Raw genomic sequence first — 15,992 nt, forward strand, 5'->3', positions numbered from 1 at the left:
AGAATTAGTGTTTAGAACGGATTTGTATATCGTCAAGTCTGTTGTACCCTATTTTTTTACTTCGACATTTCTGATAGGACAATGTTTAAAATACACAAATTTAATTCATAAACATTTAATAGCAATAAAACTACAAATAAGTTCTACATCAACGATATAACAGAGTATTATATAATCTAGCGGTAGACACAATTATTAACAAATAAACATTTGTCCTGTACGTGCCCACTGGCAATGGCACTCGAGTTAACTGGAGGTATCGTCCAATACAATGACGATTATATTTTAGAAATGTAACGGATCTATAAACGGATTTATTCATATATTTTTCGGTGACCTCGCCTCGTTCTATGTTAAGATTAAATCCCAAATGAATGTAAGAACTAATTATCAAATACTTACAAATAGTTTGGCTCCTTTAGTGGATGTTTGTTTTTACAATAAAAACTAGACACACCTTTTCCAATGAACTATATTAATATGGTTTGCTATTTCAAGTTCTTATTATGGAAACTACGATACATGTACATACAACATTGGATTTATTTAACAATGTACTAGTGTTCATATAAAAACTTCATAGCTATTATAACATTAACAATGCAGAATATTCTATATTAGAGCCATATTTAATATTGAGTATAGGCCTCACAAATTAATTCATATTTAAGTTGGTAAAAATAACAAATAACAGGCCATGTATGTAAGCAACTATTTAAAGAAATGATCTTCATCTGCCAGCAGACAGTTTCTTTACAAATCCATATCAGTCTTATTAAATATAGTCGATGACATTTTCTTGAAATGCGACAAGCAGTGGACAAACTATTGTGTAAATGGATGTTTTTTTATTCAGAAGGAACATGTCTCGTAAATATAATAGTTTTACATTATATTACAATAACAAAAAAGAAAATGCTGTTTTTTTTTCGATTTAAATAACAATTATAAGCTTAGGCGACAAGCAATGCATTAATAATAACATCGTTAGACATTGACTTAATGTAACAAAATTCATAATTTCCTTAAAATACAAATAATGTATAAATAATTTGACCTAATTACCACAATTGAGATTCGATCAATATTAATACCGAGTCGTTGTAAATGCGCGTTGGAATGATTTTTTTATATAAACGGAATGTTAAATGCAAAAAAAAAAATATTGACGGAAAATTATATACGATAAAAGCAAATAGACACACAAGACAAATTAGTAGTAATGCATTTATCGGGTAGTATATGAAAAGAAAAAATTAAAAAACACAATTTTAAAACTGCAACAATTATTATTTCTAACATTAAATACTTCATACTTATATGTTACAGTCAAAACTAAAAAACTTTCAAACATTTTTTTTTAACTGAAGCATCGCTCGAACACACTTTCGACTGATTTTTGTAGTTAGTATGGTTTTGACTATAATATAAAACAATATAACGTGACAAATATCATAACTACAATATCCTCAATCCCTTAAAGGTATCACAGAAAACGTCCACACAATTTATACTGCGAATTATATCGAAATAAAAATACAAAACTAGTAATGAAATAATTAAGATCCTTTTAATTTTGATAAGGTATTAAATCTCTAAGCGATCATCACAGTTTATTGGCAAAGGTCGTGCCACGAACTGTTTCAATAATTTCTTTGGTTATAAATTGAAAATCACAAAGTGCTATCTTATAACAACAAAAGCAAGGCAAATGGCATAGTATATAACGATTTTCAAACATTTTAAAGCCTCAAATTTAGGTAGGAACAACCTGACGATGCGCGTTAGAACACCAGCTGACATACAAAGAAATTTAATTTTCTCTACGTCAAATTAGTTATTTTTCATCCAATTAATAAGTCGTACGAAAATATATACAAAAAAACTAAATAAGTAATAATTTTATCCCTCTGTCCGTCTGTTTGTTTTCAAGTGTTTCTGAAAAATTGTCAAGCCGGAGAGTGACTGAAAAAAAATATATATATTTACATACTTGGAAGGTCACCACTGCTCAACCCACCAACGTATCTGCAGCTGGCCACCATCATTAAAGCATACATCTATCTTAACTATTGAATTATTAGCCCGGCAAATATTAATAATATTATAATTCGAAAGAAATTGGTCGTGAAATCTATACACCCTGCATTGGGGTAATTTCTAATGCGGGGTAATCTTGGACATTTATCAATCACTAACTTCATGGTAATTGTACAGTATTAAATTTTCCCTGTCATCCGAAATTACCATTATAATATAATTATCCCAATGCGCAAGAATATTCAAAGAAAAGATTTTTGTTTCATTTAATGCTGATTGTTTTCAAACAATGTTTATATTATATGGAAGAATATAAAAAAAAAAACGTGCAAGTAAGCGCACTCGTTTTAATGAACTTATCAATGTTAGAATAATTTTATTTTAATTAGTTATAAAAATGATATCGATTTTAATATGCATATTTCTATTTGTTACCACCGTAACTCGTAACATGTTTCTATATCCGTTGGAGAATAATAATTGGATCTGAATTAAACATTGACATATTTGCCTTTTTAAAATTAGATTACATATAAGTCTTATGCACCAAAATTTGCGTCTACATTCCATGAATACATATGTTTGGCCAAATAGTTGGCCATTCAAAATGGCCTGTCGTAAGTCATTGGATCATATGTTTGCGCAAACGTTGGCGCCGACCTCGGAGATGCGTCCAACGTTCGTCAATCCTCGCACCACCAACGTTGAAGTCGACGCAACTGTTTCTCCAAACGTCATTCACTCGACTGTTCGCCTGTAAGTAGAAATAAAAATAAATAAATACTCGTTGTGGACCTAGGTAGCCTAGCCTACAAGATCGCTGTGAAGTGACAATTTTTTTTTTTGAATTAATTGCCGTTTCCCCTCAATTAAATGCCCCAATCAGAGCAGCCGGTACTGTGGTCGATGATTTGGTATTTAAGATATATTCAGAAAAAAAAACAATATTATATTTGCCCATCTGTCGCCAATCTATAAGTGTTTATCAAGCTTGCCTCTGCACCATCGCTGTCACCGAATCTTACGGGACCGTTAATCGCTGGCTGATGTTTTTTTTTATTTATTTCTTAGGGGCATTAGAAGATTGATACTTTAGTATATATTATTTGGCAAATAGAATGTACATATTTTTGACCTGATTGATTATATAAGTTATATATATATTTTTAATTTATTAGGGGCATTTAAAGCTCGAATACATAAAAAAAAATTATGACCTGATTGAAGTCGTATACATTTTTTTAAATTTCTCAGGAAGCTTAATAGTTTTTCTTTTTTTTTATATCTCAGGGGCATTAAAAGTTAAATATAGGTAGGTAGGTAGGTAGGTGGGTAGGTGGGGGGGTGTTACCGTCGTTGTTGTTGTGTCGGGCGCGCACGAGCCGCTCGGGGTGCGAGTGCGCGAGCTGCGTGTAGTCGCGGAACACCTCGTTGTACGTGTCGTCGTTGGACGACATCTCGCTCTCGCGCATCTCCTCGTTCAGCTTGGTGAGGCGCAGCCTGCGCACGCGCACGCGCACGCGACATGCGTTCGATTAGTTCAATTAGCTCACTATTCATAGTGAAAAACACATCGGTGACACGTTGAAAAATGCGCATTTATTGCAATTTAAGTAAACTCATTTTTACTTTATAGAAATTATTAATTGAGTTATTCGCTCACTCTTTATATCAAGGAAAATGATTAAGAATATTGAAAAATTATTAAAAAAGGAACACAAATAAATCCTATATCCCAATTCCCTTGTATTTGTTACAGCATAAGTATCTATTTTAACTTATTACACTAGATTCTGCCCGCGGCTTTTTATGTCATAGCGGGCAACTGAGCTGGTGGTTCGCCTAATAATGGTGAAAAGTTCTGGTCAGTGGATGCCTACATGATAGTAGCTATATGCATGTGAAATTTCAGCCCGATCGGTCCAGTAGTTTGGGTCAGTCAGACAGTCAGTCAGTAACTTTTTACGTTTTATATTAGGAAGATACTGACAGTGTGACGATATCAGCATTTGCCTGTTCGACGGCTATGTCCAGCGGAGTTCGTCCCTGCTTGTCAACTATAGACTGGTCCGCGCGGTATCGGAGTAAGAGACACACCTGAAAACATTTTTGTATCATAAAATATGTGAGTGCTATGCGTATCAAAATTAATGGTATGGAAGGTTTGATTATCTATGTTTTTTTTTTTGTAATGGATGCAGTCCAAAAAAATTGCTAACAGTAGGTTAACAAATAAAAAATCCTGACAAACTTAAGAATACGAATTTATCTATGTATTGTGTTTAAGTTTATATATTTCTCGTGCGACAACCATTTTAATTGTAATACTTACACACACACTTCACAACAGACAATTAAAACGCTACTTTTATCGAGTACAATCCAGTTATTTACCTAATTTAAGAGCATATATAAATAAAAATTAGAATATCACCTGTCCAGTGTGACCAGCCTCTGTGGCGAGATGTAGCGGCGTCATGCCGTCGTCATCTTGAGCGTTAATTTTACTTCCATTCAGCAAGAGGAAGGAACACGCCATCACTGAACCCTGATCAAATAATATTAATGGACATATTTAAAAAAAAAAAAATTCAACAGAAGCGAGAAGATATAGATACAAGATTATAAAAGCGAGGGTAGTTCTGTCCGTCTGTCTTTAAATTAAACTGCTATATTAATTTGTATGAAATATTGCAGAGAGTTTTAGATCTGAGGAAGGACATAGCATAATTTTTATACCGGAAATCCCACGAAAACGGAAACTATGGATTTTTCTTTGATTATGCGAGTGAAGCCGAAAGTGGAAAGCTAGTAGTAGCATAGCGTGACTCAAAAACCAGCCCAGGTCACTGATCCATCTTTAAAGTCAACTGTAAATATGTTTCTTAGGGCGTTTTAGGTCTTGCGGCCTCAAACAAATAGCGTGCCACGTTAAAGGGTCGGTGGGATAGGTGCGACATTTCGAACCGTAGGCCCGTATACTAACCCTTACCCTTCCCAATCCTATCCTGCACATACTCCATCAATTCTACCCCTGTCCCTTAGCAAATTAAGTCGACAATCCTTCCCGTATCAATTAACCAATAAAGTTAGCGATGCAAACACGCGGGCATATAGCCCGTCTACCATCAGGCGAGCCAGCCACAAGCGAGTACAACAAAAGGCGCTCACGCTGAGCACGGCGTGGTGCAGCGGCGTGCGGGCGCGGCGCGCGCGCGCGCTGGGCTCGGCGCCGGCCGCCAGCGCGCCGCGCATCACGCACACGTTGGGCGCGCGCGCCGCCCGCTGCAGCACCGCCTCCGCCGACAGGCACGACATCTCCTCCGCGTCTGTCACGCGATTGACGACTTTAAATTTATTGGAACAAAGTGCTTTATCGCGAGTTGCGAGAGGACGTTTCGACGGACAGAAAAAATTAAGACCAAATTGATATTGTTGTAAACCGTACGAAGTGCACGTATTTCTATGTGTATCTCTCTCTCTCATAGAAAGCAAGCCAGTTATTTTCGTTATGTCTTTCATTTGGCTTTGAACAGTTTCATTGAAGTTTATATAACATTACATTTTGTAATAATAAAAAATATATTATTATAGCTTAAAAGAAAAAACATTTTATTACAACTCCTTCACTAATTAATCGAAAGGAACTTCGTTCCATCCAAGTGTCCCTTGACATCTCTCGGGTTTTTTTTTAAGACCCTGAAAAAAACCTATTTCTTTAATTTACTATTCTCTATATAGGTATATGCTTTAAAAAAAACAAAATTATAACAAGAAATGATGTAATGAAGTAATACGTACGGTAGATTAAAGAAGTGCCTTTGATAAAATTTTACGAGATACAAAAAAGTACCTCTCTATCACTATGACATTTATAATAATATAAGTACTAATAATAAAAAAAATTCTATAAATCTAAACTGGTAAGTACAAATGTATTCCTCTGTATAAATGAAGTCATTTGGCGCTTGAGATATTCTAGAATAAGATGATTTTTAAACTCATAAAGATTAATGAATACCCTAAAATTAAAAAAAAGCAAAAAAGATTGATAAAAACAATGCACTGTAAATAAAATAAACATGCTATGTAGCTTCTAGTAATAGCTTTAACAATATTATATTGTGAAGTGGAACTAATACATGAGTTCAGAAAATTATATTATGCTATATTAATGATATGGGGAAGGTACTGATATCTTTAATACAGGTTACTCTGTAACCTAGCACAGATATCTCGAACCTTTAATTGTTTTATACCTATTGGTACTGCTACCATGATGTACTTAACTATAAGGTTAGGTTACGTGTTTGATTTAATAAACAAATTTGATTAATATGTAGTGTCTATACCTAGATCATCATCTTCTCCTTCGGTGGAGTCATGGTCTGAAGGCAGGCTTAGATCCACCGCTCGGTCTGTAGCTAGCTCCTTTCCAATCAGCAGAACGGGGCTACCATCCGACTTACTAGAACTTTCTGATACTGAAATAATATCAACTTATATTCCAATATGTTGTTTGAATAACGAAATTTTCCATCAGAAGCGTAGTTTCCTTAGACCTAGGAAGACCTAGGTCTAACCTAGGTATAGAATCTTCGATGGTGGCTTGATTTCTTTTTATCGAATTCATTTGGCTAAATTTATTATTCAGTATTTATTGAATGAGCCATAATTGGCAAAAAACCAAATTTCATGATAATACCATAAAATTTAAGACTTACCGCTTGAGTTGCTATTTGCATCGCTCTTTTCATCCTTTATAGTGTCTGGGACTGCGGGTGCTGGGCGCAACCTGTAATTTATATTTTAATGCTTCTTTAAAATTACCAAATCAACTCAAATCAATAATTGTGCTATAAAATTATAGTAAACTGCAATAGTTGCTAGCAGCTCTTTTCTTACGCTTATCTCACCTTATATAGAGATATAAGGTGAGATAAGCGATAACCTTCCCTATGCCTTACTTTTTAAAAGCGCCTACAAGTTTACACAGGTCTAATCTCCACAGATATGTATGGGCGATGATCCATGATAGTCACGGACCAGCGGCCCACGAGAAAAAAAGAGCTTAATATATATTTTATATAAATACGATAGTGTTTACCTTCGTCTAGGTCTCCTCACAGACCACCTGCGACCGCTCTGCAGCGGGCCCGGTTTCGCCTCGCACGAGTTCACGATGTTACGCACAAACGACAAGTTCACGTATTTCGCGCGAATCCATTGTTCCCGAACCGCTCTGTAAGTTTAATAGCTATTAATATTATCTAGCATATTACACGTGTTAAAGTTAATCAAGATAACCAGAAAACCATTCATGTCAGTATAGTGTTTTTTATGGTCAAATTGCAATGTCACCCCTCATCATACATGATATAACCATTTTGTACATTATGGCCTGACATGTTTTATGAGTGATTCGTGATTTACATTTTTTTTACGATTTAAAATTTATTCATTTAAGAAAAGCATGACCACGAAAATTAACTGGAACTTCAGTGATATGTTCTATCACAGAAGTATATTTGCTTGCAGTAAGAATAGTTCGACACTTACGTCTCACAGTCTGGTGTAGCTCTGACAATGGTAGATCCTTCGGTATTTGCTTCGTAAATAAAATTCACTAGCTTGTTTCCCAGTTCTGCCATAACCTGCAAAATAAAAAATTATTGAATAACTGTGAAAGTAAAAATTACGAGATAAGTAAGCTGTTATTATTATAATTAAATAAGATTATTGTGTGATATTACTTATGAATTAAGACAAATGGGTAAATAAATTTCTTATAGCTTCAAATAAATTATAAATTACATTTTACAAGGACATAAGCGAAAGAATATCATTATGCTAGTGTAAAGCACTTGAATTTTTTAATTATTAAACGTACGTGCATTTTTCTTAAATGATATGCATTCTGTCCTCCTTATTCTGTCCTCTCTGTATAAACTACTATCTGCGCCCTGCGGCTTCACCCGCGTAAGTCCGTATCCCGTAGGAATATCGGGATAAAAAGTAGCCTTTATGTTATTCCAGTTGTCCAGCTATCTACGGACCAGATTTAATTGCAATCGGTTCAGTAGTTTTTGCGTGAAAGAGCAACAAACGCACACACATCCATACAAACTTTCGCATTTATATTATTAGTAGGATAAGTGTTCCAAATTGGATACTCCTCCATATGCGCATTTGCCTCCATTTGATTCACATGTGATTTTATACATATAACAGTGTTATCAGTTTTTGGAATAACAAAATGTTGTATAATTACCTTTATAATATCTGGTTCCCAGTCGTCTAGAGTGAGTGAACGCACTTTACTAACGTGTACGCCGAGAGAACGATGTATGCCAGAACATTCTATAAATAATTAATAAATAAGTTCTTACTGAGCGATTTCACTATAATGGTTTAAATCTAGCATCACCTTTATGATTTTTATCTCAATTATCGCACCGGGAAAGGTACCACACCCCCACAGAAAATAGGTGTGAAATAATAGCATTAGTTCGGATAGTGGGGAATCTGGAGACCCCTAATTTATTTCCTTATTCTTCCCAGTCCTTTCCTTTATTCCCCTTTGGTTTTCCCATTCTATTTAAAGTCAATCAGTCAGTTGTTTGCAGATCCGCTTATGTTCATGGCATGTGCTTACCATCAAGTGACCCACCAGCTCCAAAGCAGAAGATAGTAAAAAAAAAAAACCTAATATGAAGCTATAGAAGATAAATATAATTTTTATTATTATATTTTAACAATAAAATGTAATGTTGATAATCCAGCAGACCTTAACACAACACAACAGAATTACAATTTATTTCATGTAACAAGAAATAAATCACAAAATGATTTAAACATTAGTATGAATAACAATATTTATTATTACATAAACAATGAATGAATAATATTATAGCATGGGGGCTCAGTGATGAGGACCTCGGACTTCAAAATCGATAAGTCGGTGTTCAAGATCGGGCGAGCGTGTAGGAAATAAATTCATTTTCAATCTATCTGCACATGTGGATAACATCAACACTGCTCGAAACGGTGAAAGAAAACGTCGTGAGGAAACCGGCATGTCTGAGAATCAAAAATTCGACGACATGTGACATCTGCTAACCCGCACTTAGCCAGTGTGGTGGATTACGTCATAGGAGGCCTGTGTCCCAGCAGTGGGAACATATATGGGCTGATGATGGTGAATAACATACCAATACAAAGTGTGATTCCAAGGTTGATGCTCGCCCACCGCGGATTGGGACTGCCGCAGTCGCAACAGTAGTTGTTGCCCGGTATACTGAGCAATTGCTCCCATATTCTGAAATTGTGCCGACCATTCGATATAATAATCCTCTTTTCATAATTATCTTATGTATACATATTACATACAACTATTTTGTTATATTATGAATATTAATAAAACATGTTTTTTTTTTTAATTCGAGTAAAATAAATATTGCAACTGATTTAAAAACTGAGCAATTAAGCTATCTAAATAACTTCTTTGCTGGGCAATTTTTTTTTTGTGATAACTGATAAGACATAAAAAATTTCTAAATATTTTAATGATATTACGATTTGAGGTGTCATGTAGGCACTGAATCCGAAAAAGAAGAGATTAGATTGTTAAGGCGAGTGACATGACAAGGGTGGCCGAGTGTTAAGGCGTTGCCCCGGTATGGCGAAAGACGCAGTTTCGAATTCTGCTCCTTTTAATTCTTTGCCATGCATAATGTTCAAGTCTTCAGCACTAGTTAGTTGGAAGGTTAATATAAAGCGGTGCATTTACCTAACTTTTTTCATGTTCCTATCGCTGCTAGGTTTAGATTCATCCGGCACTAGCACCAACTGCGAGTCTGGGTTGTCCCTGCTCTGTCCCTGCTGAATGGCCGACCTTATGCCGTTTTGTAGCGCTTGGATCCAAGAATTTAACATCTCCTCTGAATCCGCTTGTAGCATGTGACTCCTGGAAATTGTGATATATAATTACTTTATTATAATTTGTTTATGGTATAGACTGAAGTTTCAATTTTACTCGATTGTTTATGACTGAAACCTGACAAAAAATCTACAGTATCATTTCATCTCTATTGAGATATCAAGTCGAAAATCTCATTCATCATCATGACATATTTAAATTGTTAAAATAATGTTTGATATATCGGAATCCTCATTCTTTTTTCCTATAATTCAAATAAAAAACAGAGACAAAATCTGGATTCTTAAAAACGATACTGCAAAAATAGCACAGATAGTTTAAACGGCAAATAATCACATAAAGACGTGTTTATACAGAAGCCAGTCATGGCCTACTCACTACTCACATATTATGTGTCACAACTTATTTACATGCAAATATCTTTGTTAGTACAATAACATCACAAATCCACTTCGACTCACTTGGACGGTGAAAGCACTTCGAAACAATACCGTCGTTCGCCATCCACCACTGGTTTAACTGTACATAGCCTTAGGTCTTCCTCCATTACTGTCACATTTAATTCGCCTGTCCTTTTTCTGTATGACAAAGAAAAAAGATTAGATTGCTTCAAAATAATGTAATATTAGCATTATACCAAAAAACCATTACACCAGACATACATTGTTTTTTTGTTGTAAAAATTGATTATTATTATTAATGTTAATATAACTAATCCTGCTTCTAGTGTACCTATATACATATAGTGTACCTATGAGGTTGAATGAATGATTATGATTATAGTAGGCTTTTTGCTGAAGGACATAGGGAATGTTGTTTTGTTATTGAGTGACATATTTTACGGAAAGAAACGTCAATTGATTATTATTATTGAAACAGAGACGAAAGGCGTTCGAGTGGCTAAAGTGAACATTTATTAATTTATTAATGCTAAATGTGAAAATAATTAACATAAAATTATGATACATTTATATTATTTACTAAATAATGGTAGCATATTAATCATTGATTCTTTCAAAAATTTTAAGCCATTGAATAATTGAACTCGCAATTCTTTGTACAAAAATAAATAATAATTATATAAAAATGAGAAAAGCAGATATTCATAATACGACCGGCGACGCATAATTACGATAAATAGTTTATCAACATTGATAAAGTTCTCATCAATAAAATGCAATAAATTATTTCGATAAAATACTTTGGCCGAAATAACAGATAAAACTTAATTATTAAGCAGAATTGATTTTTCAATATAGGAATGTTAGATATCATTATAAAAAAACTTGTGATTATGTTTATGAATCATTCAAGCCGCATTCAATAAAAATAAGTTGCATCAATAAGCAATACAAACTTTTAATAGTTCTATTGTTAAAGCCTACACATAAAGAAAATCTCAGTATAGATAAAGACATTTTATCAATTTTTATTATATGATATGAATATTTATAAATATTATTCTCGATATTAAAACGTCAATATAATGTGCGCAAAAAGTGTGCAAATCGTATTAATTAACACGTCCTTGACCGCAATACCTTACGGCCCACTTAGCTGTTGCTGAAGCGTGACGGACGAAGGCAAATAGGATAGCTTTTGGTTTCAGTTCTTACAGAACGAGTGACACGATTGTTTTGTTAAATTAAATATTTACCATCTAAAACAAGCTAAATCATATAAAACTACAAAAATAGAGAAGAGCTAATCGAAGAGGAATCCTGGTGGAGTTTGAATGCTTTTTTTAAGACATAGCGGGCACCTGAGCTGGTGGTTCGCCTGATGGTAAGCGATCACCACCCGCCCCTTAACATTTGCAGAGGTAGGGCCGCTGAAAATGCGATGTCCTCATTTAAGGGGTAAAGGATAAGGTAAGGATTTACGACGGGAATAAAAGAATGGACTGGGAAGGATTAGGAATAGGATATCATGCCTCTAGAACCCCAGCTATGGGAAAACTATCAAGACACGAATAATTTAGATATTAATCTTTCATAGCAATGTACATGTTTTCTTTCTTAATAGCGCTATTTTATCGCCACTTTTTGATCTCATATTATATATTCCCCATTCTTTTAAGAAATAATTAATCATACATTGATGATGATTTCCAGCTTTCCAGGACCAAAAGGCATACTTTTAGCGTAACAGGGATTTAATCCTTGTCTTAAAACGTTTACAAGAAGATAGTGACAAACCATATCGACCACCACCTATTATACACAATATGTCGCTTGCATAACTCCAATTCACATATATACGAAATAACTCTCAACCTTTGATTCATACAAAAATGTGACTAAAAGAATGATTCACTCGCCTATAGACAAGCCGATTGTCATAAAGATAGAACCAGCGTCGGTTCCACGTCTTGAACGCATTTGACGTTCTTTTAAAAAGATACCCTTGCATCCTGGGCAGGTTTTTCAGGCAAGGTGTACTTAATAACCCCTCCTTTTCCCCCACACCCTTGCTGGTGTCACAGCTCGGCAACACCGTATCCTTGCTGTTCACGATCGTGTGACGATTCTCCATCTCCTTGTCCAGCACCTTTGTGTCGTTACGCATTACTGCGATCTGCAATTCGATCGTTAGTGAATAGTTTAGTATACAATAATAATTACAATTCTTTACGTATTTGCTAATTGATCCGGTGGCGATTAATGATTAATTAACATTTCTTTCGATGTTGCTATGCTATTGCTTTCAGACACGCGATCGCCAGGAGATGGGGAAGATTAAAGAGGAAACATTCAAGATATTTTGGCTTTCTATGTAATTTTACAAAGTCACGTTCTGCGTCCAGCACGGTTGTATGATGACATATTGTGTTTAACTAAAATGTAAGATACCTCGTCAGCTGTGGATTTCAGGAAGGGTTCCAGATCCTCAGACAAATCGGCGCCCTGGTGGTGGTACGTGCAGCAAGCTTGCAAATATGACAGGAACTGAAATAGATATGGACCACTTAATTATATAGAATCACCGTTAGCTGGTAGAGAAAATGACATCATTAATTTGTTATTGCGCATTATTTATAGTGAATAAATTATTATCCTTCCACATGAACTACGAAAAATATTTAAATACCAACTTTTATTTACAATCGAAGTATATCTCGTATTAAATATACAAATCAGATAAATTATAATATAATTAAAAACTTTAATAAGTGACATTAAAGAGCTTGAAATATGCCTCGAATGTAATTTGTCATGGGAAATTCTTTCTTGCTTCTGAAAATGTTGAGAAAATTTCAGTTAAGCCAAATAGTCAATAATAAATATACACAATAGTTTAATATGTATTGATATAACAGAAAAAAAAGTAAAAACACACAAAATTTCGATATAAAATAAATAAACATACATACTTTAATATTTTAAGAAATTATTTCAGAAAACATAAAGACATCTCAAATCACGATTCACTGTCACTTTTGGCACAGCACTTTCCCATTGAATAAATACTTAAACTATTTATAAGAGATTCGAGTGCTATATCAGATACGTAACGTCCAAACCCACTCACTGCGCGATTCGTAAGTCGAAACGATCAACCTCGCGATCGCGTCGACCGAAACTATTGCGGTTCTAGGACTCTATGACTAATCTTTTCGATGATTGGCTAAGATACAATATACATAATATATATAGTTACGGAAGGACTGAGGAGTGTCCTAGTAATCGGCGTTGCGAATCGCGATAACGTACGATTATATTGATAATATGAAGACGTGTTAATTATATTACGTTACGGTCTTTGCATATTTATTTATGTTTGATGTAATCCATGTTAAAATTCGAAAGTAGATACGTGGAGTACGTGTTTATTATTATAATATTTTTGATTGTCCAATTTAAATAAACAAATGATTCTTAGTTCTTATGTATTTTAGAGAAAATTCACAATTTTTATAGAAAACTTATCATTTTTCAACATAGGAACGGCTTATTTGTCATTTGAGTAGGATGATAAAGACTAAAAATACACTGAAGTATATAAAATAACGTTGCTTGCGAAGAAATATAACTAATTCAGAAAAGAGACACAGTGGAATACCGTTAAAGGAAAAAGAAATGTCCTAAATACATATTGTATCTGCGAAGCAAATGTCACAAATGAATTTTATGTATTACCTATGTTTTATCTATTAAAAAACAGGTTTTTGGTTTTTTAATTTTTAATATTGCGAAATATTTTAATAATCAACGATTTATATCGAATTTTACCCAATACCTATAAGATTTTATCTTAGTATCATGCAAACCATGAAAAATTATAATGTACCCGACAAGCCACAAACCTATAAAACAACAAGTTATTAACAACGATGAAACAAATTAAACCTTAACAATAAACGAACTCATAAAACTTTACCTACCGAAAAATTTCCCACGACATACGGAAATAAACGATTCGATTGAAATAAATCTAATAACAGTAATTAAAGAGTACGCATACTCCTAAGGATTCATGGCGTTTTTATTTACGTTCCCAAAATAAATATAAATTGAACGCCAATTATGTCACGATGTGCTTCAGAAGTTCAGCTACCTATTGATCATTGAATCATAGATGATAGGTACTATTTATTAACGTATAACTGTGGTATAACTATAACCTTATATTAAGAGAAAGCTGAAAAGTCGTTTGTTTGTTTGCGCGCTAATCTCAGGAACTCATAGTGCCGTTTGAAAAATTATTTCAGCAACACTGATTAAAATGATAGTCCTACGTGGGAGAAACAGCGGGACACAGCTAGTTAGGTAATATGCCAAAATAAGTAACGTTGTAAAATCAGTTGCATTTAATACATACCTACAAAAAATCTGTACCTACTGACTGCCTTTTTTTGAGTTCATACTTAAACCTCAGCTTTTTTCATCACTATTTTTTAATTATACAATGCCTAATGGATTTCATTTATCTTACTTACATATAGATGCTATATGTATATATATATTAATATCATCAAAATTGTCTCCTGAATGAAAATATAACACGCCTTTAACTTTTTACTATAGATTAGGTATACTTTGTTGTATTACTTTGTTTGTTAATATTTAAACACCGTTGTTGGTGGCATTTCATATTCCCATAATTGTATTTGTAAAAGGCCAAACAATTAACCACGTATTGTTTCTATACATAGCGCACAATACATTATCTCAATCACAACCGACGAGGCGACGTAATTGTTACCTTGTGCATAATTACGTAACAAATAATACCTACATCTGTCTAATTTATGAATGTATTATGTAGTTAACATGCTTTTATAGATATCATAAGTAACTTGTATCAGAATTTGAGAAACCTTGTTTTTAAAAAATCCTTGTGTTCTAAATCTTTATTTTGTACTAGCTGCGCCCCGCGGTTTCACCCGCGTAACTCTATATCCCGTAGGAATATCGGGATAAGAAGTATGTGTTATTCCACTTGTCCAGCTGTCTACGTTCATAATTGCATTGCAATAGGTTCAGCAGTTTTTTCGTGAAAGAGCAACTAACACACACACATCCTTACAAACTTTCGCATTTATAATATAAGTAGGTTTGTTCATTTTGTATTAATCTTTATTAACATATATCTTTCTAAAGATTCAATTGTATTATCCGCTGTTAGTTTTGATTTAACGTCGTTTAAATTTGCAGCTAAGAATTAAGCGCGATTAATTTATAAGGGAGCAATAAATTACTTTATTAAATACCAAAACAATTCCCGATGCTAGTTGAAAATGCGTGGTTATAAAAAACTTTAAATGAAATAACTGACTGAACTGACTAAATAGATAGAGTCGTGTCTTGTCATTATTACATTGTAAAAAAATAATCGATTGAATTCAAACTAATCGCACTATTTGATCAAAAGTTATTATTTTATGACTCTTGTATTTCATTTATTATAGGTGTCGTAAGAAGTTTGTTTGTTCAAAACAGTGGTGGCTCAGTGGTGAGAACCTCGGACTTCAAAATCGATAAGTCGGGGTTCGAGACCGGGCGAGCGTGCA

The 15,992-nt window shown here is 33.9% G+C and overlaps 1 protein-coding gene across 1 annotated transcript in view; it reads right to left on the reverse strand.

Annotated features, from left to right (window-relative positions):
* Nucleotides 1-99: 99 nt before the first annotated feature.
* Nucleotides 100-15,992, reverse strand: part of LOC119830717 (arf-GAP with coiled-coil, ANK repeat and PH domain-containing protein 2) — a 21,174-nt gene continuing 5,281 nt past the window's right edge. The window contains exons 6-20 of the mRNA XM_038353831.1: nt 12,832-12,927; nt 12,300-12,556; nt 10,441-10,557; nt 9,830-10,006; nt 9,252-9,358; nt 8,312-8,400; nt 7,600-7,694; nt 7,148-7,282; nt 6,765-6,835; nt 6,393-6,524; nt 5,212-5,369; nt 4,475-4,588; nt 4,031-4,137; nt 3,392-3,540; nt 100-2,794 (exon numbers count right to left, since the gene is read on the reverse strand). Of these exons, the coding sequence (XP_038209759.1) occupies nt 2,775-2,794; nt 3,392-3,540; nt 4,031-4,137; nt 4,475-4,588; nt 5,212-5,369; nt 6,393-6,524; nt 6,765-6,835; nt 7,148-7,282; nt 7,600-7,694; nt 8,312-8,400; nt 9,252-9,358; nt 9,830-10,006; nt 10,441-10,557; nt 12,300-12,556; nt 12,832-12,927 (1,824 nt within the window). The 3' untranslated portion in view covers nt 100-2,774. The remainder of the gene's footprint in view (nt 2,795-3,391; nt 3,541-4,030; nt 4,138-4,474; nt 4,589-5,211; nt 5,370-6,392; nt 6,525-6,764; nt 6,836-7,147; nt 7,283-7,599; nt 7,695-8,311; nt 8,401-9,251; nt 9,359-9,829; nt 10,007-10,440; nt 10,558-12,299; nt 12,557-12,831; nt 12,928-15,992) is intronic.

Source organism: Zerene cesonia, chromosome 12 (assembly GCF_012273895.1).
Source record: "Zerene cesonia ecotype Mississippi chromosome 12, Zerene_cesonia_1.1, whole genome shotgun sequence".
NCBI classification, from domain to species: domain Eukaryota; kingdom Metazoa; phylum Arthropoda; class Insecta; order Lepidoptera; family Pieridae; genus Zerene; species Zerene cesonia.